This window comes from Emys orbicularis, chromosome 2, assembly GCF_028017835.1.
Source record: "Emys orbicularis isolate rEmyOrb1 chromosome 2, rEmyOrb1.hap1, whole genome shotgun sequence".
NCBI lineage: Eukaryota > Metazoa > Chordata > Testudines > Emydidae > Emys > Emys orbicularis.
This window is the reverse complement of record NC_088684.1, coordinates 130,784,595-130,812,559: the sequence shown is the minus strand read 5'-3', so window position 1 is coordinate 130,812,559 and position 27,965 is coordinate 130,784,595. Positions and strand designations below refer to the sequence as shown.

At 46.2% G+C, this 27,965-nt stretch overlaps 1 protein-coding gene across 1 annotated transcript in view; it reads left to right on the top strand.

The window, feature by feature from the left end:
* TACC1 (transforming acidic coiled-coil containing protein 1) overlaps nt 1–15,033 on the top strand; it is a 43,212-nt gene extending 28,179 nt beyond the window's left edge. The window contains exons 7-14 of the mRNA XM_065398759.1: nt 1,939–1,994; nt 6,107–6,244; nt 7,528–7,604; nt 8,251–8,294; nt 8,912–9,072; nt 10,123–10,229; nt 13,839–13,959; nt 14,965–15,033. Coding sequence (XP_065254831.1) covers nt 1,939–1,994; nt 6,107–6,244; nt 7,528–7,604; nt 8,251–8,294; nt 8,912–9,072; nt 10,123–10,229; nt 13,839–13,959; nt 14,965–15,033 — 773 coding nt within the window. The remainder of the gene's footprint in view (nt 1–1,938; nt 1,995–6,106; nt 6,245–7,527; nt 7,605–8,250; nt 8,295–8,911; nt 9,073–10,122; nt 10,230–13,838; nt 13,960–14,964) is intronic.
* Nucleotides 15,034–27,965: the final 12,932 nt, after the last annotated feature.

Here is a 27,965-nt window from a genome sequence, read left to right as displayed (position 1 = left end):
GGGTATTCACCCACGAAAGCTTATGCTCCAATACATCTGTTAGTCTTAAAGGTGCCACAGGACTCTCTGTTGCTTTTTACAGATCCAGACTAACACGGCTACCCCTCTGATACTTCATTGTCCTAATTCACACTAAAGGCTAGGGCACGTGAGAATTTTATATGCAGTGCAAACTAGTGGATTTTAATCAAAACGATTGTTTGGAAGAAAAACTTGGGTGGTTGGAGATCACCGAGGATGTGAATTTGCTCAGTGCAGTTTAAATTTGGAACTGTATTTTGCAGAACCCGCAAACTTTTGATCAAGTCCTCCTCGTTTTTTGGGCAAATTCATATTTTTTTTGACAGTCCAATATTCACACAAACAACCCCCCCTTCCCCCGTGTAGCCTCCTCTGTCCTTTCTCACACGTATCGCACAAGGGCCTGTAGTCTCCATGGTTACTGCAGTACACAAGCTTGGGAAGCATCTTTCCAAGCTTACTGTTGTCTCTTGCAGTGCCTGAGTAAAAATAATTTAAATCTCTATATTTTTACTTAAAATGAGTGTGATAAGCTCAGGAGTGTGTGTGTGAGAGTGAGAGCGCGTGCTAGGGAGTGAGTCTCACACCCAATGAATGAGACTTGCACCACCTTGCCTCCCACAGGACCTCTCTACAGATTGGCCTGCAAAGGATGCTGAATGAGTGAAGCAGCTCATCCCTTCTAAGCTCCATCACGTGATGGGTTTCCCCTTAACTCTGATCTCCTTTGTGCCCATCCATTACTCCTGTCTTGAGCCCCGGGGCAGCAAAACCTCTGTGCCTGCCCCAGAGCTCTCAGGGTGGGCAGTTGCCACCTATGCTGCACGTCACCTTATCCTGTAGGGTCTATTAATTCTAATAATATCTTCGAACCATCCCTGACAGGAACCAGTTGGACAAACACCTTCCAGGATAGATAACACTTGGTCCTGCCTCAGTGCAGGGGACTGGACTAGATGACCTATCGAGCTCCCTTCCAGCCCTACAATTCTGTGATTCTATGTTACATTGATATGACACTTCCCAAGCCAAAGGATCCCAAAGAATACCCCAAAGTTTACAGAGTACATGGATAATGACCGTGACTGTAGACACTCAAGTAAATCCTGTTAGAAAACAGGAAAAGCTCGAGCTCTCATCTTCATGTGCATTTGTACAGCACCTAGCGCAGCTTATCTGGGGAGTTGTATGGCCCCCTCACCACAGTATCTGAGCACCTCCTGGTCATTAATGGCTTGTATCCCCACAGCTCGAATGCGGTAGGGAGGTATCATTCATCCCCATTGTACGGATGGGGAACTGAGGCACAGGATAGATTTGATTTGCCCAAGGTGAGGAGCTGGACTTGGGTCTCCTGAGTTTCAGTCCAGCAGCCTCACCCCTAGCCCATCATTCCTGCTCTGGGCTCTGATCCTCCCTGGGGTCCCTATTCAATGTCAGTATGGTTTGGCACCCCTACCTACACAGAGCTGCTGCATTGTCTTCCGCATACTTTGCCAGCTCCTTTGGAAAGCAGGTGCTGGTATCATAGAATCATAGAATATCAGGGTTGGAAGGGACCTCAGGAGTCATCTAGTCCAACCCCCTGCTCAAAGCAGGACCAATCCCCAACTAAATCACCCCAGCCAGGGCTTTGTCAAACCTGACCTTAAAAACCTAAAAAAATCTGCTCCTTTGCTGCTGTCAGGGTTCCCCCCTGGGTGGGCATGTCCCTGTGTGTGAGGAAAACAGGCCATGTGCTGACCCAAAATAAAACTGTCCATCTGTGTAAGGACAGGAACCCCACAGAGCCTGGAATCTTGAGCCTCGGGGAACTGGAAGAGATGGCCTTAAACTCTTCTATTCCAGCAAGTCTCTTTGCTGGGGTGACAGTCATGCTCTCAACGCGGCTGTAATGCCTTGTGCCCTGTGTTTTAGGGTTCGAAAAAGAGACATCCAAACAGAAGGAGAAGGATGGGCCCAGCGGCACCCTGGTAAGTGCAGCTTCACCTTTACTCTGACCTCCTGTGGCTTCTCCTGTGCCAGTGACACACACCCCACCCCCACCCCCCGTGAAACACCGTGATTCACTACGGGCCTGATTCTTCAGCCCTTACTCACATTCCTTGACTTGAACAGGGCTGTTTGCATGAGTAAGAAGTGCTCTTTGTGAGTAAGAGCTGGCCTCTGCCAGCATATTGAGACACTTGCAGGCACAGTGAAAAGGGGGAGACTATGCTGAATATACTAAGTGATCGCCCCAAATCCCTGCTCTCTGACTGCTAATATCCCACATTCCCTGATACAGGCCTGACTCCTCCAGGGCGCTGCAGAAATGGCCAAGTGGCCTCTGGATCAGCCTCACAGTGGTGGGCAGTCTTTCTGAAAGCACCTCAGGAGAAAGCTGCTTTGGGAGCTAATGTATTTAAAATTGTGAACTGGGGATTTAACCAATCCTGATTTCACAGCAGCCCCTGAAGTGCACTCTAGAGAGAGGCCTTCCTTCTGTGCGTGCAGCCCAAAGCTTTGTCCAGGCAGGCAGATGGGATGGTGCTGGAATAGGCTGATGGGCAGGGAAAGGCAGGGGCACATGAACTGTCGGCAGAGGGGACGTTACTTTGTACACCCAGGAGTCCCATGGGGAATCAGGACAGGTGGGAGTGTGTGAGCCACACGTGGTCAGGAGTGAGTGATGGACAAGTGGATGTTTGTGATCCCCAGAGTCAGATGGGCAGTGGAGACATACGCAGATGCTGTCGGAGCATTTTTAAGATGCCCAGATATGAAGCTTTACAGCCTGAATGAAGTGGAAGAGGAGAAGTTGGGGGATAGAGCCCAGACCAGTGACAAGTGTCTTGTCCCCATCACGTGGCATCCTGTGGCAGCCGCTGGTGAAAAGCAGGCAGTGCAGCCCGATAGCCGCAGTAACTCTCCCCAGAGACAGACGGTGGCTGTGAGGTGCTGGCAGTGACAGCTGCTGCGTTTGCCTGCAGACCGTCTCTGTGTCCTTGCCAGCTGCCTTCCCATTGCCATGTGCTTGGGGAAATTGGCATGTGGTATCATGCTCTTGTGGACTCTGTGTAATCCCCTTGCAACATGAATTGGATTCATGTGGCAAGAGACTCTTTTGAAAGCTGGTGGGACGCTGCCAGCCGTGCCCCTCAACGCACAGCAAGTCTGCTGTCCCCATGGGCTGCATGCACGGCTCCCTCTGCTGGGCGATGCATGGCGCTGAATGGTCGTGGGTAGCGTGCCGCTGCAGTGTCTGCTGATGGGGATGGGAGAAGAGAGAAACAGAAAACACAGACTGGTGGAGTGAATAAAAATCCGGTGCCTCTCTGGAACCAATCACAGTGAATAGCGATGGGGAAGTGAGCTCTCACACCCTATAGGAAAGGGCCCCAAATTCTGCTTCTGGAAGCCAGCTTGATCGCTCCCTCCCTACAACCAGGATGGTGTCCACTGAGGAGGAGATAAAACAGCCCTGGTGATCGAGAGAGCACTGCTGCTGCCAGTGCAACTCCGTGTACTCCCATCAGTCGCTCTGTGTCCTGCTATCTCAGCCTCGTGCACTGCTGGGAGCCAGGCAGCAGTGTCGGAGCAGCTATGACCGGTGTGTAGATAAAATCCCTTCCCTACTGTGACAGAGCTGTGGGCAAGGGGACATGCTACGCCAGCTCAGCTCCACGCGGCTGGAACAGCTAAGAGAGGAAGGTGGCAGGCAGATGACAATGAGATTAACACCAGCAGCCAGCTCAGCTTCCCTGGGACAGATTTCACTACCCTAAGCCTCCCAAGGACATTAGTAAAGCAAACCAAGGGAAAAGTACTTGCTTTCTGTGGGGATTCCCAGCTCAGGTCTCCAGAGCCCTGCAGCTGTTCTAACGGTTCAGTGTAATGCATTAGTTGCTACAGGGAGGCTCTGGGGTGGACATGGGCATGCAGGGCTCAGGGGGGTATTGGGCCACATTAGAGGGAGACCCTCTGCTCAGTCAGACAAGTCATGGTCAGTGTCCAGGGCAGTTTGTTTCTTCCTTGGAACTGGGAGCTTGGCAGGAAGTGGGAGCGGCTGATTTGGGAAGCGGGAAACATGGGGGATTGTTACTTGCCGAGTGCTCAGGAGTATGTGCCCTAGTGTAGGGTGTCATCGGGGAGTCTTCAAGCTATGCCCAGAGCTGTTACTCCCAAGGAGCTCCTCTCTTGGTGCACTGCGTGGCCATGGGCAGGGGTTGCATTAAAGAGATTTTTCCAATTGCACCAGCTTGGGGTCTCAGAGCATTTGTGCTGAGAGCAGCCGACGCTCCCATTACTTCGCTGTGTTCACTCACCTGCCGCTGTGCTGCCTAAGAAGAACTTTCACCCTCACTAACCAAACAAAATTCTGCATCTGGCTTGGGACTGAAAAACACTAGAACTCACTGCTCAGAGAAAGGGTGTTTTTCATTTACAGAACGCTGCACAAACTTTGACTAGCTCCTCGATATAATGCTTCTCTGTTTGTGGCCTGTGGCCAAGCAGATCACTGGGAAGGGAGTGTAGCTGGGATTAGTGGCATAAAATTCAGAAAGGGACATTTTAGGAGACTAGCTATCAGGAAAGATTTTCTAACAGTGAGATCTGTCAGGCTGTGGAGGAATCTCCCAGGAGAAGGGATTGGAGATATTTAAAGCTAGATTGGCTGCAACAGTGGAGAATAAACCCCTCGGGGGTGCAGTATATGAGGCCTTTTCTAAATGATTTTAGTGTTGTGATTTCCTTGCAGATTCAAGTAAGAGGAGATGGGTTCTGAGTGGAGAAGTCACAAGGTAGAGCACCTGTGACTTTGCTCATTAGTAAGAGTAGCAGGGGAAATCTGTGAAAGGTGCATTGATATCCAGATCAGGGTATTAGACTGTGAAGTTCTCCCGGGCAGGAGAGACTCTTGGTTTTCATGGGGTGTGTCCCGGATGAGGCTGCTTTGAGTAGTTGGTCAGAGAATATGCAGCAAGCGTTCCAGAGAACACAGACTGCAATGGCCCTATCTGATGACCTCCTGCTCTAAGGAAGTGTGTTAAATACCCCGCTGGACCAGTTGCTCCAAGAGGAGGTTGCTGCTGCAGCACATGCTAATACAGAGGGAAGGGGACGGTGATCTGTCTCCAATCAGGGAGGCAATGATTGGAGCCTGTCTGCACAGGGGTGTTAGCTAGATGGCTGCTCTGCGGAGACAGATAATCAACACTGCTCCCTGCATGAAGGCTGTCTGACCCTACAACCACTTGTGAAGCCCAGCAAAATAACCCAGGCTGTGCAAACCTCTATACAACTGCTTCCAGCTGTAGCAAATCCCCCATTAAATGGGAGGTGACTGGCACAGGATCCGCTGTCCCCTGCAGGCCCTGACATAGGCTGCTGCAATTAACAACACTTAGCAAAGCTCACGTGCCTGGAGCTGTTTTAAATCGGTAGCAGCACGGGGCATGTAGCAAAGGGAGTGTGATGATATTGTGGGATCTGGCTCTGGCAATATCTTCATTAGAAACTGTCTGATATAGGTCCTGGGAAATGGGTTTTCTACCATTTCTACGTTTGGTTTAAATCTAGCATCCTATTCAGGACTCAAAGTTTATTGGATTTCTAAAGGGTGGTAGCCTAGAGACAGAGGCCAGGCTGACCTGGAAGGGACTCAAATCTTTGCCCATCAGATGCATTAGCAAGAGACTTCCCTTAGGGCCTGTTTTCGCTTCACTGTGCACACATCCTGTGAGCTCCTGCTCTTCCTAGAGCATGCATCAAACCCCTCACTCTGCAATGGAAGCGTGTGCCCGTATGCCAGTCTGACAGCTGCATTTTCAAGTGACTTTGGAGGGAACCACTCATCCAGCCTCAACAGACAATGGGACCTGAAGGGGACTGGGCATGACCGGAATGATAGGGTTTGTACCTAGACCGGACACTGCACTGTTTCCTTCCCACAATGGAGACAGGCCTCTGAATTTTCAGTGTACAAATACAGGATGGGTGAAGGAAGGACTTTAGAATGTGGAGACATACCCCAAATACGGGCAGTTGGGCAGAAAAGCTGCAGATCGAATGTATCATTGAGCAGTAATTCTTGTCACCGCAGGGCGATTCTGGACTGTGCTCAAAGGACAAAGCCCCTGGGGCCATGACGACCGGAGCGAGTGGAAGTGAAAGTCCTCTGGAAAGCATTTGCCTCAGTGAATCTGACAAAACAGCCGTGCTCACTTTAATAAGAGAAGAGGTAATGGTGACTCAGCACTGTCGGGGCTGGTGCCTGCTCAGGGCAGCAAAACGTGTACACCCAGAGCAGGAATTCATCTCAGCCTGTGTGTGTGAAGCAGCCAACACCATGGGGCCCTGATCTCCATTGGGGCCTCTAGGGACTACCACACACTAATAATATAACCTCTGCTCCCCACTGGTGTCACATCACAGGTGTATCCAGGATGTGGGAACTAGCCTCCCAGAGAGGCAGAGATGCTCTGGGGGGGGTGACATTCTCAGCGGACACGGTGGGGCAGGGGATGGAGTTTAAGGCTAGAAGGTAACAGTAGATTTAGTCTGACCTCTATAGTAAAGGCCATTACAATTTCACCCCATTACTCTATATTGAGCCCAAAATCTTGTGTCTGGCTGAAGTACACTTTCCAGAAAGGCATCCAGTCTGGATTTTAAATCATCAAGTGCTGGAGAATCTTTGTAGTTTGCAATCTTTCTGTTCCTCTTGGGTACCCTCCTACTGCTTGGCCAGCAATTCTCCTAGCCTGCAGAAGGTGCCTGCAAAGAAGATAGCAGCAGATCCCCCCACTCTCACACTTCCATCGTCTTGTGGCAAAAGCGAGACTCCAAAAGGGGAGAGTATCAGATGGGTAGCCGTGTTAGTCTGGATCTGTAGAAAGCAACAAAGAGTCCTGTGGCACCTTATAGACTAACAGACATATTGGGCTCGTCTGACGAAGTGGGTATTCCCCACGAAAGCTTATGCTCCGATACGTCCCTTAGTCTATAAGGTGCCACAGGACTCTTTGTTGCTTTTTACAAAAGGGGAGAGTTTTATAGCCATGAATTTATCTAAGATCTGCACAGGTCCCTTACTGTAAAACCCCAGCTGAGCACCTGTGTTGATGTGCAGTGGCAGGCTTTGGGGCAATCATCTCCTCATGCCTCAAGCTTGCCACTTAACATTTATTTTTCAAGTGGCATAAGCATGTAATTTTCAGCAGAAATGCTTCATAAACGTTTGTAATTAGAGGCTCCGAACATTTTGAGCCAGCACTCGAATCTAGATTAAATCTTTGCCCATTGCTGGTAATCTTCTAAAGAGCTGTCTTCAGCTAATATCAAAATGTTCGGGTTTTGCATTGCTAGTGATTGGATTTAATGTCTCTGACTATCCTCTACAACATTCCCAATTCACAGTCTGAAGCTGAGCTTTGGGTGTAGGGATCCACCTCCTGGAAGACAGCCCTTGTATGCCTGGAGGTGGAGAGTTAGAGTTTGCATTTTGTTTCCTTTACCATGTAGATAATCACTAAGGAGATCGAAGCAAATGAATGGAAGAAAAAATATGAAGAGAGCCGACAAGAAGTCTTGGAAATGAGGTAAAAATCTGAGCTCTCAGGTGTTTACCCCCCAACGTTATCCGTTAGCATTTCCACACAGAGCTACAGATCAAATCATGCCTGACTCTTGGACTTTCCATGCAGCCACTGGGGTATATTGAAGCAAAGCTGTTGATTTTGGGGTGCTGAATTGCTTGGTACTGAAAAGCTACTCATGCGTCTCTTCTTTTGTGACTCTTGTGGTTTAGTTCACCCTGGTGGTAATAAGATATCATGGATAGCCATGCTCAGGATGGAACATGTTACAAGCCGTGAGCGCATCATGCTCAGACTGTAACAAGTCTGTCATGTTCTTTGTGGCAAGAGTAAAATCCTATTAACTGTGCATGCCTGAGAGCCCAGGGGAAGGCCAGGTCAGCTGGATGGCAGATATTACTGGAGAAAAGAGGAGGTGATTGAGAGGAATCAGAACTATAATCTAGACTGTTTCAGTGACTATACATATAGTTTCAGACTGTGCACACAGGCTGCCTCTGGAACTGGCTGGTGTCATTTTGTTTCCCAAAGCCTTAAGAAGTGGGCTTGGCAACAACATACCAGCTGCAGTTTGCCAGCAACAGAGCTTCACAGATACAAACAAACCCCCAGACTGTGTGTAAATGTCCCCTGTCCCCTTTCGTTCTAGGAAAATCGTGGCTGAATATGAAAAGACCATTGCCCAGATGATAGGTAAGATCTCTCTGGGTGGCAGCCGTCACTAGCGTTAGGAAGTTGGTGGCCTCGGGATGGCTTGTGGGATGCTGATCACAGTAACAACACAGAGAAAAATGGACCCAGTTTCATCTGCTTCCCCTAGTTCAGTGCCCATCTGCTGTTACAACCAGGACTGGCCTCCATAAGGAGCATGAAGCAGAATCCCTTACTCCCACTCCACCAGCTGCCCTGACCAGCTTCTCTCCGTCCTGACAAATGACCGTTAGGTTTTCTAAGTTGGAGGTTCCACGTGTTCCCATAGCCCTGAGGTTCCTCTCCGTGAGACACCTCCCTCTCCCCCCCCGCACCCCGGCTTTCCACCGTGACGATGTATCGTCCAGTCAAGGTGGGCTGACAGAGGCTCCCCTGGAAGAGCCATCAGCAACATCCAAAGTTGGCCAGGTGAGGACCACTGCAGTGACGGTAGCTGTGCTTTCATCCCTGCTTGCTCCTGAGAGCCCCTCGCGCTTGGAATCCAAGCCAGGGCTGTCATGGGGCAATTTGGAGCGATAACCCCCAGGCCGTTGCTGCAGCAGTCTCCATTTCAGAAAAAGAGAGTTTTGATGTAAATATAATTTACTTCTAATTCACAGAAGATGAACAGAGGACAAACATGGCCTCCCAGAAGAGTCTGCAGCAGCTCACGATGGAAAAGGAACAGGCCCTGGCAGACCTGAACTCCGTAGAAAGGTCCCTGTCGGATCTGTTTCGGAGATACGAGAACCTGAAGGGCATTCTGGAAGGGTTTAAGAAGGTCCATTACTCTCTTGGGAGACTTGCTTTCCTCTTCCTTGTTGTACCTCCTGTGCTGCCTGTGTGATGTCCTGTCCAATGGTTTCTGGTTAAGGGGTTATAGAAGCACACAGGCTATTATTGTTTCTTGTCCAATACTGTTCTGGTCGTCCTATGTCCCCAATGCCACTTTGAATCAATGTTCCTCGGTAGAGTTGGGCAAATAACAGATTTCTCAATACACTGGCAAGGCCAAGATTTTGGGGCAGGGGGGTGGGGTGGGGGACAGAATTGTTTTGGGTCAAACTGAAAATGAAATTTGTTGAAATTTTCAGCAAATCAGAAAGTAAAAAAAATTAATTTCAGGGTGACCAGAATGTTTTGTTTTGATATGGAGCATTTTTAATAATAAAATTAAAGGACATTTCTAAGCTAAAAGTCATTTCAAATAAAAACATCAGGATGGTTTATTTTTAAAAAGTTGAAATTAAATGTTTAATTTTTTTCAGATTTTTTTTTCATTTGAAACAATCTGGCAAAATTGATACAAATTTGCAAATTGTTTTAATGTCGCCAAATCTTCATTTTTCACCAAAAACAAGTCAAAAAATTGCCCAGCTCTACTCCTTGCCCTCGTCGAAGGATGTTTCCGGTGCTTGCGTTTATATGTCAGCATTGGGATGAATAAGCAGGGTACCTGTCTGGGTTGTAAATGTCACAGGAAGCCAGTGATAAGAGCTGCTGGAGCTGATCGCAGCAGGGAGCCTGTTCCTCTTTATAGATTTTACGGTCGCGTTCTCCCTGTACTCTGTGAACAATAGACATCAGAAGTAGCAGAGGGATCCAAGCAAAGGGCTGGAGCAAAGGCAAGGTATTATAAAAACATTATCAGAGTGGTGTAAAAAGGCCATAGCATAAATGAGCAATCTGTCGGAAGAATAAAAAATACTTCAAAAGTTGTGAACCTCAATTTCCATCTGGGTGTCAGTTTTGTAGTTCGTATCAGCACAGTGTGACATGCTCAACTCCATTTCAAATTAGTCACCATTGTTTTGCAATTTTTATCTTCCAGAATGAAGAAGCTTTGAAAAAATGTGCTCAGGATTACTTAGCCCGGGTCAAACAGGAAGAGCAGCGGTATCAAGCCCTGAAAATCCATGCAGAAGAAAAATTAGACAAGTAAGAATCCCAGATGTGGGCTCTGCGGAATGCAGGCTGAGTCTGGAACTTTGGGAGAAACAAGAATGAGCTTTGATTTCAGTCTTTCAACCAGGTTTATAAATAAAAAATTAGATTCATACCAGAGTCTTTGAAAGAATCTGTAACCTTGAGAAGGGTCCTGCTCATTGTTTAGAGGAATTTGAACTCCTGCAGGGTAAAGCAATCTGTATAACAGAGTTTGCAAAATGAAATCTACCATTCTATATCATTTGTGCTTTTATAGCGAGGTGGCTGGATGATAACTGTATAATATTTGAGATTGTGAGTTAAGAATGGTTATAAAGCTGCTGGTTATTTACAATATTATTAGCAATTCTTTTGATGAGATACCATTACTACTTAAAGTGTCATCAAGGGGCAGCACATGCTGACTGGCTTTCCCAAAGTCCTGAGGCAGAGAATATCAGGGACACTGGGGCCTCTTGTTCTAAAAGTGGAAAGGCAGAGAAACCCTACCCATCACTCAGGGCTTGGCTACATGAGAAAATTGCACTGGGTTTGACTTAAGAATCATAGACTCATAGACTTTAAGGTCAGAAGGGACCATTATAATCGTCTAGTCTGACCTCCTACACAACGCAGGCCACAGAATCTCACCCACCCAATCCTGTAAAAACCCCTAACCTATGTCTGAGCTATTGAAGTCCTCAAATCATGGTTTAAAGACTTCAAGGTGCAGAGACTCATTCAGCAAGTGACCCGTGCCCCACACTGCAGAGGAAGGCGAAAAACCCCCAGGGCCTCTGCCAATCTGCCCTGGAGGAAAATTCCTTCCCGACCCCAAATATGGCGATCAGCTAAACCCTGAGCATGTGGGCAAGACTCACCAGCCAGACACCCAGGAAAGAATTATCTGTAGTAACTCAGATCCCACCCCATCTAACATCCTATCACAGGCCATTGGGCATATTTACCGCTAATAGTCAAAGACCAATTAATTGCCAAAAGTAGGCTATTCCATCATACCATCCCCCCCCATAAACTTATCGAGCTTAGTCTTGAAGCCAGATATGTCTTTTGCCCCCACTGCTCCCCTTGGAAGGCTGTTCCAGAACTTCACCTCACTCCTCGGATGGTTAGAAACCTTTGTCTAATTTCAAGTCTAAACTTCCTGATGGCCAGTTTATATCCATTTGTTCTTGTGTCCACATTGGTACTGAGCTTAAATAATTCCTCTCCTTCCCTGGTATTTATCCCTCTGATATATTTATAGAGAGCAATCATATCTCCCCTCAGCCTTCTTTTGGTTAGGCTAAACAAGCCAAGCTCTTTGAGTCTACTTTCATAAGACAGGTTTTCCATTCCTCAGATCATCCTAGTAGCCCTTCTCTGTACCTGTTCCAGTTTGAATTCATCCTCCTTAAACATGGGAGACCAGAACTGCCCACAGTATTCCAGATGAGGTCTCACCAGTGTCTTATATAATGGTACTTACACCTCCTTATCTCTACTGGAAATACCTCACCTGAGGCATCCCAAGACTGCATTAGCTTTTTTCACGTCCATATCACATTGGCGGCTCATAGTCATCCTGTGATCAACCAATACTCCGAGGTCCTTCTCCTCCTCTGTTACTTCCAACTGATGCGTCCCCAGCTTATAACAAAAATTCTTGTTAGTAATCCCTAAATGCATGACCTTGCACTTTTCACTATTAAATTTCATCCTATTACTATTACTCCAGTTTACAAAGTCATCCAGATCTTCCTGTATGATATCCCGGTCCTTCTCTGTATTGGCAATACCTCCCAGCTTTGTGTCATCCGCAACCTTTATTAGCACATTCCCACTTTTTGTGCCAAGGTCAGTAATAAAAAGATTAAATAAAATTGGTCCCATAACCAATCCCTGAGGAACTCCACTAGTAACCTCCCTCCAGCCTGACAGTTCACCTTTCAGTATGACCCGTTGTAGTCTCCCCTTTAACCAGTTCCTTATCCACCTTTCAATTTTCATATTGATCCCCATCTTTTCCAATTTAACTAATAATTCCCCATGTGGAACCGTATCAAATGCCTTACTGAAATAGAGATAAATTAGATCCACTGCATTTCCTTTGTCTAAAAAATCTGTTACCTTCTCAAAGAAGGAGATCAGGTTGGTTTGACACGATCTACCTTTTGTAAAACCATGTTGTATTTTGTCCCAATTACCATTGACCTCAATGTTCTTAACTACTTTCTCCTTCAAAATTTTTTCCAAGACCTTGCATACTACAGATGTCAAACTAACAGGCCTGTAGTTACCCAGATCACATTTTTCCTTTCTTAAAAATAGGAACTATGTTAGCAATTCTCCAGTCATATGCTACAACCCCTGAGTTTACAGATTCATTAAAAATTCTTGCTAATGGGCTTGTGATTTCATGTGCCAGTTCCTTTAGTATTCTTGGATGAAGATTATTTGGGCCCCTCGATTTTAGTCCCATTAAGCTGTTCGAGTTTGGCTTCTACCTCGGATGTGGTAATACCTACCTCCATATCCTCATTCCCATTTGTCATCCTACCATTATCCCTAAGCTCCTCATTAGCCTCATTAAAGACTGAGGCAAAGTATTTGTTTAGATATTGGGCCATGCCTAGATTATCCTAAACCTCCACTCCATCCTCAGTGTTTAGCGGTCCCACTTCTTCTTTCTTTGTTTTCTTCTTATTTATATGGCTATAGAACCTTTTACTATTAGTTTTAATTCCCTCCCCTCTACATGGCTTTTGGCCTTTCTCACTTTATCCCTGCATGTTCTGACCTCAATAAGGTAGCTTTCCTTGCTGGTCACTCCCATCTTCCACTCCTTGTAGGCTTTCTGCTTTTTCTTAATCACCTCTCTGAGATGCTTGCTCATCCAACTTGGTCTACAATTCCTGCCTATGAATTTTTTCCCCTTTCTTGGGATGCAGGCTTCTGATAGTTTCTGCAACTTTGACTTGAAGTAATTCCAGGCCTCCTCTGCCTTTAGATTCACAAGTTCTTCAGTCCAATCCACTTCCCTAACTAATTTCCTTAATTTTTTCAAGTTAGCCCTTTTGAATCAAAAACCCTAGTCACTGATCTATTTTTGTTTATCCTTCCATTTAGTTTGAACTGAATTAGCTCATGAAGGTGTGAATTTAAACTGATGTAGTTAAACCAGTCAAACCCCTGTGTCGACAGTCTGATTTTGGTATAAGGAGCTTATTTTTGTTCATCTTAAACTTGTTGCAGTTGACTTAAGCTACCCCAAGAAAAGCTGCTCTGAAACTGAAAGCAGCGTGTCCACGCAGGTTTGCCCCATCTTAAATAAACCAGTTTAAAAGCCAGTTTAAGTTACACCATTGCAACTTCCCCATGTAGACACAGCCTCAGAATCTATTGCTCATAAACATGGAGGAGAACTGGAGCCAGCACAGCAAGTGCAGCTGTTACTGGCTGCTTTAACAGGTGACTTTATCCTTTGCTCTGTTAGGCGTTTAGATAACTGTACGCTGTGGCACTGTGTAATGTTACTGTGTTGGGCTGTGGCCCATGTGATAAATATTCTCTCTCACTCTGTGTGTCTCTCTCTCTCTCTCTCTCTAAACCCCCACGTAGAGCCAATGAAGAAATTGCACAGGTGCGCACAAAAGCAAAAGCTGAGAGTGCAGCTCTCCATGCTGGGCTGCGCAAAGAGCAGATGAAGGTGGAATCACTGGAGAGAGCCCTCCAACAGAAGGTAAAGGCCCTTCGGCCACCGCCCCCATCTGGATCCTGAAGTGGTGTTTGTTTAGCTATTGATTTCAGTGGAAACAGTTGCCATTAAAGTGTCTCCTACTGATCTTGGGATCATTTCTCAGATCACAGCTGACATGAGAGGGAGGGTCTCAGAAAAGCTAGCCTGAAGCCAGGCAGAGTGAGGAGGGGAGGAATATAAATTCTGTTCTTTAAATCTCTGCCCGTTATCCACTTACCATCACACTGAAATATTGGTGTGGCTATTGGGAACAGCTGCATTTCAAGCTGCACCGTCCACTTGGGGACATGAAATCCATGATAAATGATACCAGGGTGTCTCCATGCGGCTGTTAAACCCCCACACACCATGGAATGTGTGTCCCAGCTGATCCTCGCCTTGAGTTGTATCAGGACTGTGCTCCTAGACAGGGACCTGGGCTGGTGGGCAGTTATACGGAGCTGGAGAGCGATAGTTTGTGATTAGGATCCCCCAGGATCAGCCTAGACAGCAGATCCTGCAGGACTAGCTTGGAATGCAGATCCCTGGCATCGTTCTAGGGAGATCTCTTGGAGATCAGGGCAGATAGCGAGTCTCTTTTTCTACATGCTTCTCTGCCATTCACTCGGCTGGCACATGCCAGAGTGCCTGCATACTACAAGGATAGCTGCTTTGAAATGCAATGAATGGTGTTACAAAGGGATTAGTAGCCATAATCCTGTTTGCAGAAGTGAATGCCCTGAACTACAGTGCCAACTGCAGAGCAATCTCATTGGCCCCCGCTCGCCATGCGATAGAGCCCCAGTCCCTGCAGAGGGTCAGTAGTGGAAGCAGATTGGCTCTGCTCCCCCCCCCCCCAGGGGCCATGCCTTTCCTTTTATGATGATGATGATGATGATTTATTTGTATTACCAGTGGGGAAAGGGGCTGGAATTGGTCACTCACTGGTTACCCGTGGCCATTAGGGAACTTCATCTCTTCATCTCCATGTGACCGTTTGTCTTTCAGAACCAAGAAATTGAAGAGTTGACCAAGATCTGTGACGAGCTGATTGCAAAGATGGGAAAGACTGACTGAGCCTCGCCACCTTTTGTCCAACACTCTGCACTTGGCTGCTTTTTTTGTAACGTTGCGCACCTTGCCTTAGTCTCCAGGAATAATCTCCCCTGAGCAGAGAAAAGCACATGCGCACAGCTGCCTGCCCCACTTGACTGCAGGATCCCATCACCCCAGAGGCAAAGCTGGCGTCCCAAAGGGTTCTAGTCTGATCGTTTCAGAGGGTTTGCAGCCCCAGGTTTTTAGGGCTTCGCTCAGTTTCTCCCTAATCCAGCAGGACATGTGCATTTCTTTTGGTGTCATCAGCAGCCACATGCCCACCCCTACAGACAGCACCTCAGTCAGGCCTGCGGACACTTTCTGGGGTCCCTTCCTGGCAGCTAGAGAGCTGGTTTGAGTTGTACCCATATGAGAGCTGGGATTTTTATTGGTTACATCTATCGAGCACCTAACCAGTTGGCATTTTCCGCCTAAAAACAATGGGGAGGTCCCAGCTGTGATGCTAAGCCCACACCCAGGTGCCGAGAGCTGACAGTGCAATACTGGTACCTTGAGAAAGGAAGGCACTGTGGGGTCTCAGTAGAAGTGTCTGGGATAGGGAGGTAATGATGTTAAAATCGGGGGCATCTAACAGGAAACACCCCCCCCCCACACACACACACACGGTGTCCACAGCATGCGATTTTGATTAACTGGTTAATCCTACAGCTGAACTGGTTTGCCTGAAAGTGGTTTGATTCATTTCTGATAGGCTGATCCAAGTGTATATTCATGTAACATGTCGTAGCAAGTCCTGATCCCATGCCCTGCCAGCAGCTAGGGCGGGAAGCCGAAGTGTCTCTCTGGGTATGTCTACACTGCACTCTGAGGTGTGATTGCAGCTCAGGCTGACATACCTGCGCTAGCATGGGTAACAATAGCAATGTAGATGCAGCAGCATAGGCTTCAGCAATGCATGTAGGTACCCAGGGTCCCTGGCATTTTTGTACTGCGCATCTACATTGCTGCCTTTAGCCAGGCTAGCGCACGTGTTTCAGCCTGAGCTGCAGTCACACCTCAGATTGCAGTGCAGAGGTACCCTTGGTCAGTGCACTTTATTGTCCTTGCACTAGGGCTCTCTGTTCTCTCTCATCAGCCTTGGTGGGTCCTTCCTCACAGCTGGATCTTCCATCCAGACAGATGTGCGTGCATATTTGGTTACCTACTTTGTACATCTCCTCTTGGGGTGGTACCACTTGCCCTGTGCTGCCCTCTAGCACCATCATTTCCTGGCATTGATTAGTAGTATTTTAATAGTAATTCAAAATATGCAAAGCAAAGCTCTTTGGTATTGGTTCAAAATGCTGCTGTGAGATTAGAGGAGTGACCGCTCCCTCTGGGGACTGCAGAAAGAAGGGAGCAGGCCCTAATTTGTGCATATGGTGAATGTCCTAAAATCCTTTTCTCCAAGTCAATACAGAATGCCATTTGAAATTATGCAAAATGCTCTGGACCGTGTCTTGCTCTCAGAAATGCCTTTGCAGTTTTACAAGTACTAAAAGAACCAGAAACTAGTACAAGCAAAGTCAGCTGCAAACAGCTGTTAAATAAACTTGCAGGTACAAATGGGCAGGAAGCCGAATCATACTAGCTATGCAAGCAAACCACTCAGTGGAACTGTAGTGTGGATTTTCCCTTTATTTGGACCAAGCCAATTTCATGCAGAATTGCTGAAGCACCTTTCATACTGCAGTAGAGACCCAGAAGTTCTGCAGGGTGACATATATTTAAATGTATGTAGATTGTTTTTGTACCATACTTGGAATGCTGTTGCATGAGCCAACATTAGCAATGAGTTTTACCTGTCTGCGCATTGGCAATGCTTTCCCACCCTGCAGAGTTGCATCTGGTCTCATCCATATGGCATTCACTAGGGTGCAGTACCCCTAGCCTGACAGCAGTGATGCTCACAAGCTGTATGAACTGTTCTGTCCATGCTAATTTCTCTTGGTCAGGGACTTATGCTTTGGAACCATTTGTCTGAGGTTTTGTACAAAGCAGTCCTGCCCTTCAGACAGAGAAATGTAACTCCAGAACAAAACATGGGCTGTGCTAGGCAACAGCTGGGGTGGCAGTGGATCCGATTTTAAAGTCCTGAGTGGATAGTGGTGAAGTATCAAACCAGGGAAGGATTTGCTGTTTTGGAACTGAGCCCTAGCTAGTGGCGGATGTAAAAGTTTAGCAAGCCTTTTGGCTGCTAACGTTTCATACCAAAATCAAACTCTTCTATTTTCTGGTTCCTAACATGGACCATGCAGAGCACACGTCTGTTCTAAAATATACGTTATGAAATGTATTCTGTAGGGAGACGATTATTATACATTGAACAAGACCAAGATGGTGACACCCTGCCCCTAGCACATGACTAGCTAATGGGACTAGTTTAGCATGCCTCCTTTGAAAGTAGTGTCCTGCTGTGCACTGGAGAAGGTCCCTCCGAAATTAGCCCAGGGGTAGTTCCCTTGATGGGATATGGACCCCCAGCGTTTTTGTGACTATTGAGCTCTCTGTGGTGGCAGGAAAGGAAACCCCCCATTCCTGTACTGTTCCCCCGGGCGCAGTAGTTACACAGCCCTCAAGCATGTTGGTAAGAAAGCTTGTATCAGATGATCTACAGAGGGAGACGGGCAACCTCTGTCCAGGCAGTAAGTGAGCGAACCACAGACAAAGGAGAGCATGGGGCCACGAGGCTGCTCTTCCTGTCAACCTCAGTGATCAGGTTACACCAGAGGTAGCCAAATCCGGATGACCAGATGCTTTAGAACGGATGCCAGAATCTTTTAATTTGTTTATGATCATCATTATTGTTATTTTTTTAAATTATTTTCTCTGAAGTCTAGACCTTGACTATACCTTAACCAAGAAATTTTGGACCTTGACAAAAAATAATTGATTGCCCTGGGTTATACCATAGTTTGAGTGTGGTCAGACTGAAGTAGGAGCATTCTCTTTAGCTCACTCGTTTCCAGAACGCACCTAAACCGTGTTGTGATTCTTGAATAATAACGACTCTTTCTTGGCAGGTGTTAGCTAGATGTTACTGCAAGTGGACAATGGCAAATAGATGAATCAAAGGTGAGCCCCCGAAGGAAAGAAGCCAAACATTGAGATACAGCTCTGAACCTCTGGGGTCTGCAGATTTGGGCTAGAAACCTTGTTGAAAGCAACCATTCTGTGGGAGGAGCTCGGCATCTCCACGTCCAGCCCCAGCAGGGATGGGTAAAAAGTAGAGGGAAAAAAGTTGTGAGAGGGAGGAGAGTTATCAAGTTTTTTTCAGATCCCAGAAGAAGTTATTTGTTGTTTTGGGTTAGTTTTGAGTTGGGGGCAAATTTCAGGTTGTTTCTGATTTTATCGGGATCCATTTAACTCTCCCCTAATAACAATGGGCAAGATTCCAGCACGAGGTCCATGCACCACTCATGTCGCACATGATTTTGGTGAGACTTGAGTGGTACCTAGTCTTGGCACTAGTCCTCTGCACAGGTGTGAATTTCACCCAATGTGCTCAAAATGTTGAGTTGTAACTAAAGCCGTTCATAGATTGTAAAAGAGTAGCCAGGATCCCGGGCTGACCTGCTCTCTGCAAACAGTGTCCATGTTGTAGCAGAGTTTAGATAGTAACCAAATGGCATTGAAAACCTGCCTGGCAGCTCCAGAACCAAATCTGAGTTTTTGTAAAACATTATTCTACTGCCCCATGAGAAAAGCGTATGAATAAACAAGAGTTTGCCACAGAACTGAGAAGAGCTTTCTTAATAAAGCGTGTTTAATAAGACCCCCTTTTATGGTTGAGTCACATCACAGGTTCTCCTCATCCCCCAAAAAACCCACATAAGAAAGTGTAAATGATGTCCATTAGATCCACTCTTTCTTTGTTATGAATAGTTGTTTGATGTGATCTCTGCCCTCAGATACACTGCCCCATATTATGCCACTCATGTTCACTTCCACCTGTGTTAAGAGAAGCGAAATTAGATTTCTGAACAAACATAGTTGCATTTGCTATCTTACTGGGGCCATAAGGGACTAAAACAAAAGCAGGAAAGGTTTGCTTATTGAGGGCTAAAGTCTGGAGATCCAGCGCAGCGCATTAGGGTGCCGGGAGACTGATTCCTCAAATCTTAGCATGTTTTGAGGTAGCTGTCTCTCTGTGAGTTTTTTTTCCATTGCTCTGAGATGATGCGTCCTTGCAGAGAGGTTTTGATAAACTCCAGAGAACACAGCTCTATAAAATACAGTCATGAGTCTCAGCATCTGTACAGAACTGCAGCTTGCAAATTACAAAGTAAATCTTTAACAAACCTCCCTCTCCTCCAAAGGTAAGAGAACTGAAATGCAAGACAGTTCTGCAGAGAGCTCCTTCCTCCCCCTCAGTAGTAATCTGATTTGAGAGCATTTTCCCATTTGTATCTGTTCCCCAGAGTCCAGTGATTGCACTTTCACAGTCTGTATCATCTGAGTGTTCCATTTCTGTGCCTCTCAGCATGCCGTTAGAATTTGGGCAAATGAGATTCCTAAGGAATGATTTATTAACTATAATATGGTTATAGTTACATATATAATGGTTATAGTTATATATAATGGAAGATGTATGGAACTTTAAATCAGTGAGACTGTTTTATCTTGTATGCTGCTTTATAGTGTACAGACCCAGAAGCAAAGCTTTGGTATAGACTGGCTCATCATCTGTAGATCCTTCTATTCAGGTCTGTAAAGATGCCACTTCATCTTTTGCCATTCAGTAGCATTTTCAGGAAGATCTGAAACTTGCTGCTGTTCCTTTACAGAGAGATAATGGCAATACTCAAGCTTTGCTGAGTAATTTTTACAAGTGTCTTGTGAACACAAAACTCCTTCCCTAATGAACAAGCCAAGATGTATCGCTAATACCCGGAAACTAGCAAATGGCCATGCACCAAGTTCAAAGCATGATCTCTCTCTTTTTTCCAGTAGAATTGCACCATCCCTTTTAACTGTCAAAGTTGCCTGCCTGTAAAATTATTAATGTTGCCGTCTACAAGTGTACATTTGCAATAGATCTTGTCTGCAGTAAAGTGCCAATTAATGACCATCCTGACTGCAAATCTGTTTCCACTGCATCCCTCGTGCAGTCTCTTCCCTCCCAGAGGCAGGAAGAAGAACTCTTTGCATTGACTACTATCAGGATTGCTTTGTACAGTGTATGTAACTGCCATCTGCATAAATTTTATATGTACAATAATTTCCCTTTTATATGTCAGGTAAATATTTGTAAGAGTTATACTCACACAAATGAGATTATAATAATGATTACTAATATATTTTTTCCATGTTTCATTGCCTGAATAAAAACTGTATTTACCATTCTTGGATGCTTTTCCTGTATTAGTTTATTGTATGTGTATTGAGGACCTGATTCTGACCCATTTACACAGGGTCAGGTGTCACTCCATCGATTTCAATGCAGTTACTCCTCCGTTACACCAGTGCAAGTGTGATCAGAATCAAATCCTGAGACTGGCTTGTATGGACTCTAAAATGCACCCAAAATTAATTTTAAAAATGATTAATTTCCAGTGCCCTCAGGTCACGTGCTTTATAGTTTCATACTAATTTGAGGGGATGTTCCCTGTATTTTGTGGGTTTACATGGTGACAGACTTTGGGCGGGCTGGCTGCAGAAGGGTGAATAGAGGGTTGTGGTCATAGATCAGGAGACAGGATTCAGTTCTAATCCCAGCTCTGACACCAATTCTCTTGATGGCCTCAGGTAAAACCTCTCCTCTCTTTAGCTTCTCCATCTGTAAAAAGGCAGATATTTCCCAGCCTGACCACGGGGTCGTGAAGGACAAGGAAGCATCGCACAATGTAAATGCTCAGTGTTAATATTCATCACTGATAATCCTCAGGCTGGGAGAGTTTCGAAGTAAATGGAGGTAGAGGATTTGGGAATGGGAGAACTGTGTCCAGGCTGAGCTCCATCAAATGGGAGGAGGCGGGTTCCTTTTTTAGCACTGTCGATCAGCTTAATCAGCGTTTTAAAAATCCACTGCAACGTCAGCGTTTTCCAGCAGCTGAGAAGCATTCTATACACAAAAACGAGTGGGACATTGTGCTGTGCCCCAGCAGGTTGCTTCCACGCTGTATTTCCAGCAGCTCAGTTCACCTTGCCAGGACACAGCTCTCTAAGGGAAGAAGGACATTTCAGTACTGTGTGCAATTGCCAAACTACCCAATGCCCTGCCATTCTGAGTCGTATACCCCCGTCTCCCCCATCTGACAAATAACTGGACCCTTTGCACTAGACTTTCCCAGATTGGAAACAAGTCTGTGTAGTTGCTGGAGCTGGGTAGTAAATCTCATATGTGCAGCCAGAGCAATGGGAAGGTGCATGTTAAATGGGTTTAATGATCATTGATACTTTTCCTCTCTGTGTGAGGATCTCAGAATGCAAGAGTATGGCAGTGTCACTGTTCCCCCTTTTCTTTGAACAGGTGGGAAAATTGAGACACAGACATTATTTGAGTTTGGCCAAGGTCACAGTGGTACAGGATTAGCTTGTGAGTATTCTGTCTCAGAATTGCCTGCATGAACCACTAGACAATGCTGCGTGTCTCTGAGTGTGTTATTCCAACCCTTGATCCAGGGGTAACCCCGATAAAGTTAGGGAACCTAGATTTCAGTTCCTGCCTGTGGGATTGTTTTTCATTGTGATTATAAGAAGTGATTTGGAGAGAGACCTCGCTCATCTGAATGAGCCTGTTTTCACCCAATACCTCTTCACTCAAAGGAGAAGTATCTGAATTGTGCTTTCTAGAGATTAGAGGGGACAGGGACGGGGTACTCATCCAAGCCAGGCATACCATTATCATTTATTTTTTGTATAGTGCTACCTGTACTAGACATTCTACTGACGGGCACAAAGACAAAGTTTCTTCCCTAAGGAGCTTACGTCTAAATTGATGGAAGAATATTGTGGTCAGGTGCTTTGCTAAAACCGAGGTCCCTCCAAAGCCACCCGTGGTACATTAAGTAAGTCATTGACTGTTCCTGATTTATTCTTTCACAGGATAAAAAATCCTTGAAAACTAAGTTATGCCTTGAGATGCCCAGAGTACAGCCTACAGTCAACCCTCCCCTGTATGCAGGTCTGGCAGTGCCCTTGGATTCTGCCTCCTGTCCTATGTGGCTAAGAAGGTATTAACCACAGATTGTGCACTAAGTATGTTATCCTTGGACAGCTGAGCCCATCACTCTGGTAGATTACTTGGAAGACCTTACTACAAACCAGAAATTGTCCTGAACATTCCAGAGACTCCAGGAAATGTCTGCTATGAAGACCCTCCTGGCACTGGTCATCTTCATGTCCCTGGCAGCAGAAAGTAAGTGCCATGTAGTGGAAATTGATGGTAGAAGAAACAGCTCTTGGCATAACTCTGCACTGCTTGTTAGCTGCCAGCTTATCTGTCTGTCTTGTGCCCTGTTATTTCATCTCTATAGAGTGTAATACCTCACCTATCGGACAGTGCGTTCCTTCCCCAGCAGAGAATTCACTTTCGTTCAGAGGAAAGTGCCTTCTCTTTTGGAGAGACCTCAAAGAGAAATAACCTCCCTTCACACTTTCCTCTTCAGGATGTTTGAAATGCAAGCGTAAAATCCACTTTGCACCATATGGAAACTCCAGAACTAGCTTCTCCCAAGAGAGATGGCTAGTTCCTTGTGTTTTGGAGATCTGGATCATCCAAGTTGTTCCCTGATGAGGGTGATGTTTTCATTGCTAGGATGTTGGTTGCAAGTTTAAAACTTCGCTCTTTGGTATCGTTCCTTTGAAAAGCTACTTTGAAGCAGGGAGGCAGAGAAGCTGTTTTGCTGCTGAAGGTGCCATGCCATGGTGTACAGTGCATTGTTATATAGACTTACGGGTCCTATAGTCTAGTGCAGCGTTATGACTTGCTTCTCGGCAAAACCAAAGGCAACCGGTCTAGAAGGGTACGACGAGCTATTAGACAATCTCGCAGAACGGACTCTGGCGGTTTTTATTCATTCACTAGAGGCTGTTCTGCACCATTTCCAGGGATGTTTTCTCCTCCCAGCAGGAAAGGCCCCTGTCGAGAGTTCTCTCTTCCTGCCAGCTCCCTTCCCATTCAGGCAGTGATGGCGGGGAGTCATCTGCCCACTTCTCCGATGGAGGATTGGAAGCCTCATTCTGCTTCCCCAGACTGGGCTAGCAGTCATCTCGGTGGGCTAGGAGAACCTCTACGTTGACATCCTGGGGAGATACAATTAGATACTCAGAAACCAAGGAGCTGTTTGGTTTGCGAGCGGGTGACACCTTAAAACAATGAGGCAAGAGCCTCTGTAAACGTACCCAGATTCACACCGCAGTGTTCAGAAGGGATGGCTGGAACTACAGATGGAAACTTGTTACTGCCGTAACGGTCGTTCGTGTTGTGCACTAAGTTGTAGAGATATTGTGATTTGCAATGGCTGATATTTTAAAATGTTCTCCTCTCTCTCACAGACAGGTGAGAGTTAGATCTCTGTGCAGTATGTGGGACCAGCATAGAATGATGCCTATACCGGGGGGGCGGGAGGGGAGTATCCATCTGTTCATATACTGGGAGGTGGGGGTGAGGAGGCAGGATACAGACAGGTGCACATGCCGGGGGAGGGGAGGGCAGTGCATATACGGGGGCCAGGATACAGCCAGGTGCACTGGCCAGGGGCATATCCATGTCTATAAGGCCAAATCCTGATGTCCATACTCAATATTGACCCCGTCTTTACACAAGCCACGCTCCCACTGACTACGGAATCTCTCCCCGACAGAGAGGGTGCACATGTTGCCATTTCACAGGAGGGTGGCACCACCAATCCTCCAAGTGGTTCCATGCAGAACAGTTGGGTTTTTAGGACTCACCCACACTGCACTGGCACTACAGAGAATGAGCCAGGGCTTTATGAATTGGACTATACTGTTTCTTGGAAAGAATGGCTAGTGTTTACTGTCATTTGGCCCCATTACGGTCCCATTTCCCTTCCTTTGAGGTGAACCTCGTAACACAGCAGCAGCAGCAACAACAGAATAGGCAGCCAAGATTATTCAAACCCAGCTGCTCTCCCAGTGGTATCCAGAGCTCTTTTTCTGGCCACGAGAGGGCTCTGTTCAGCTGAGAACGTGGGTACTGACATGAGGCACAGCCGACCACATAAATGATATCTCGGTAGGGATGGTTCAATATCAAACACCCGTAGATACCAAGGTTTAGACACAAATGAGATTCTCTAGTTTTTGTTGAGGTTTTTGGTCTGCAGGTGTTGTAAACCAGTGTGGTGCTTTAAAGTCTCTTGTTGTCCTCAAGTGACACAAACATGTTAGCACCTTCTCAGCAGGTCTGTGTGAGCAGGTGATGCTCTGCAATCACACAGTTTCTCTCTCAGGGAAAGAAGTGGGTCAAATAGCTACTATTGACATTATCGGCCCAGATAAATGGAGCCCCAAGCCAGCCAATAATTGGCTATTTTCCTCATCTGTCGCCTCATCAACTCTCCAGGCCCTCTTCATAACGAAATAGAAAGACCACTGTTGTGCCTTGCCTCTTAATGTCATGTCTTCTGTTTACTTTGTATGTTAACCCTGTGTTTAATCCCTTCCTGTACAGCACACTGGGATGCAGCTTATAGGCAAGGTGCTACGTGCGACAGAGCTTCATTCATTCAAATGCACAACATATCCAATGTGCATGCCGTATGTCCTAATGCAAGCATGTCCGTGGTTGGGCCAACCCTGAGGTTATGGATTTAAGCTCCAAACACACTGCTGTGTGCACAGCTGGCAGGAGCTGAGAATACTCTGGAGGTGGAGGTTAGCGCTCCTGTGGGGGTGTGAGGTGAGAGAAGCTGCAACTGGAGCACCACCGATTGCTGGGTGAAGCACTGAGGGACTTTGTTCCTATCTCCAAAGCAGAGAGCCTCAAACCATGGCATGTCCTACTCTAGCACAAGGCTTTCTTCTCAGGTCTTTGGGGAAGGCACTATGTAAAAGCCTGAGAGTGATGCGTGGGAGGATTGTCCCAGGAGCTCATAGAGATGTGTTAGAGTAATGGACAGGTCTCCCCCGTGTCGGAGTCCATGTTGACATGCTTATATACTAACAGGCTGGATTTACCCATATCTTCAGGCTCCTGAGTAGTCTGTGTGGCATTTGGGCCTTTCCCATAGCATGCCACTTGCATTGGAAACCAGAACTGCCTTAGTGTCCCCTGCTAAGTCGTTTCTTACAGCTATTACTCTCCTATGAGAACAGCAGAGGCCACGGCAACATCACAGCAGTTCTTGTGCCGTGATTTTCCTGGTAAAACTGCTGGTTGCAAGGGTGTCTGTGCTGTTCAGGACTGTATAGTATCAGAGGGATAGCCGTGTTAGTCTGGATCTGTAAAAGCAGCAAAGAGTCCTGTGGCAACTTATAGACTAACAGACGTATTGGAGCATGAGCTTTCGTGGGTGAATACCCACTTGGTCGGATACAGGTTTGTATAGTGTGCCTGTTGCCGTGGTATCTGAAAACTCCACCATAAACAGTTGCATCAGAGCGGAATTTGGCACAAAAGGCCACAGAGCGTTATAGATGGTTATTTTAATTGGTTTTTTAATTAAAATGTTCTTTTTGGTGATTTGTAAGATTAAGGGAATAGGGGAAAGAGTAATGTCAGGAAGATTTTGCAGAACAAGAACTGGGAAGGAACGGAGGGTCCGATTTAGCTTTGGTCTCATCAGCTTGAGTCACTTCTGGAAGATTTTGAATATATTTTGCATGTGTGAGAGAGACTTGGCTCTGATCTAGAGCTGTCCACCCACAATGCTCAAAGCACTCCCCCTCGCACACACAGGGGAAAGTGAGGCACAGAGAGAGGTGAAGTGACATGCTCAAGGTCACTCACTGACAGAGCCAGGATTAAAATCCACATCTCCTGACTCCCAGGCCAGGCCCTTACCCACCGGACCACACGGCCTGTGCATTAATAGTGCTATAAATGATCTTTCGTACTTTCTCCTGTTTACTGCTTCCTGAGAGCAGCACCTTTGATAGGTTCTGCAAAGGAAAGTTACAGTTAATTAGCCCAAGCACCAGTCAGGTGTTTCTTCCCAATCAATCACTGATTGACAGAATTAAGCCCGTCACATAGCAGAGAGAATTGTCTTTACTATGGGCCCAGTTTTGTGTGATAACGAGGTTACCGCATAAATTCACTGTGGTGGGAGACAATCAAATCAAATCATAGAATTATAGGGCTGGAAGGGCCCTCACGAGGGCATCAAATCCAGCCCCAGTGCTGGGGATTCTACCACCTCCCTTGGAAGCCTGTCCCAGAAAGTAACTCCCCTGAGAGTTAGAAAGTTTTCCCTAACATCTAAACTCAGTCGCCTTTGCTGCAGAATAAGCCCATTACTTCTTGTCCTACCTTCAGTGGACATGAGAACAATTGATCACTGTCCTCTTTATAACAGCCCTTAACCTAGGCCTCATCAGTGCCAAGTAGCATGGGACAATTACCTCCCTTGTCTTACATACAACATTCCTATTAATACACTCCAGAATATTAGCTTTTTTTTCGCAGCTGCATCACATAGTTGGCTTATTTTCAATTTGTGATCCACTATAACCACCAGATTCTTTTCAGCAGTACTACTGCCTAGCCACTTACTCCCCATTCTGTAGCTGTGCATTTGATTTTTCCTTCCTAGGTGAAGTACTTTGTACTTGTATTTATTGAATTTCATCATGCTGAATTCAGACTGATTCTCCAATTTGTCAAGGTCGTTTTGAATTCTAAACCTGTCCTTCAAAGTGCTTGCAACCCCTCCTAGCTTTGAGTCATCAGCACATTTTCTAAGTGTACTTTCTACTCCACTAGCCAAGATATTTATGAAAATATTGAATAGTGCAGGACCCAGTACAGACCCCTGCAGGAGCACACTAAAGAGAAACTCCCAGTTTGGCAGTGAACACTTTGAGTCCGGGCTTTCAACCAGTTATGCATCCACCTGATAGTAAGTTAATCTAGACCACATTTCCCTAGTTTGCTCATGAAAATGTCATGTGGGACTGTGTCAAAAGCTTTACTAAAATCAAGGTATATCACATCTGCTGTTTTCCCCCATCCAAAGAAGGAAATTGGGCTGATTTAGCCTGATTTGGTCTTGACAAATCCATGCTGGCTATTCCTTATAACCCTATTATCCTCCAGGTGTTTACAGGTAAAAGGCCAAGATAATTTTATGAGCATTGCTAATTCGTGTAGATAGCAATAATGCATAATTGGCTCTCCTGAATCACGGCATAAACCAATCACCACAGGGATCGAAGAGGACCCTTGTCTGAAGCATTAGCTATTGGTCATTGGAGGCAGGCAATGAGACTTGATGGATCTATGATTTCTGTTGCTGTATGGGAACTCTTGTGTTCCTGACAAGTCATGCACAGGGACCCATGATCAAGCTTTCCTGAGGATATGCAGTGTGGTGTTACAACCCTCACACGTACTTTTGCTGTTCGATCAGAAAAGCAACACAAAGCAGGCTGGGCCTGCAGGACATGCAGCACAATTCCACTCATGCTCTTCTCTTGTCCTCTTTGCCAAGGGACGGCTCTAAAGTGCCACAGCTGCATTGCATCGAATGAGGATGATTGCAACCAGCAAGGATCCCACAGCTGTCCTCACTATGCAGATGCCTGCTCCACCATCGTTGCAACGGGTAAGTCCCTATTGACAAGTACAAAGCAATCGCTATTGAATGTATGTCTAGGGGAGCAAGCACACAATCAGGCCCAAAAGGCATGTTCCATAAAGTAGCACAAATTTTTCCTATAATGTGACCTTCATGTGGTGTATTGAAAACTCTGTTTATAATTGTAGGTTGTCACTTTAAATTGCC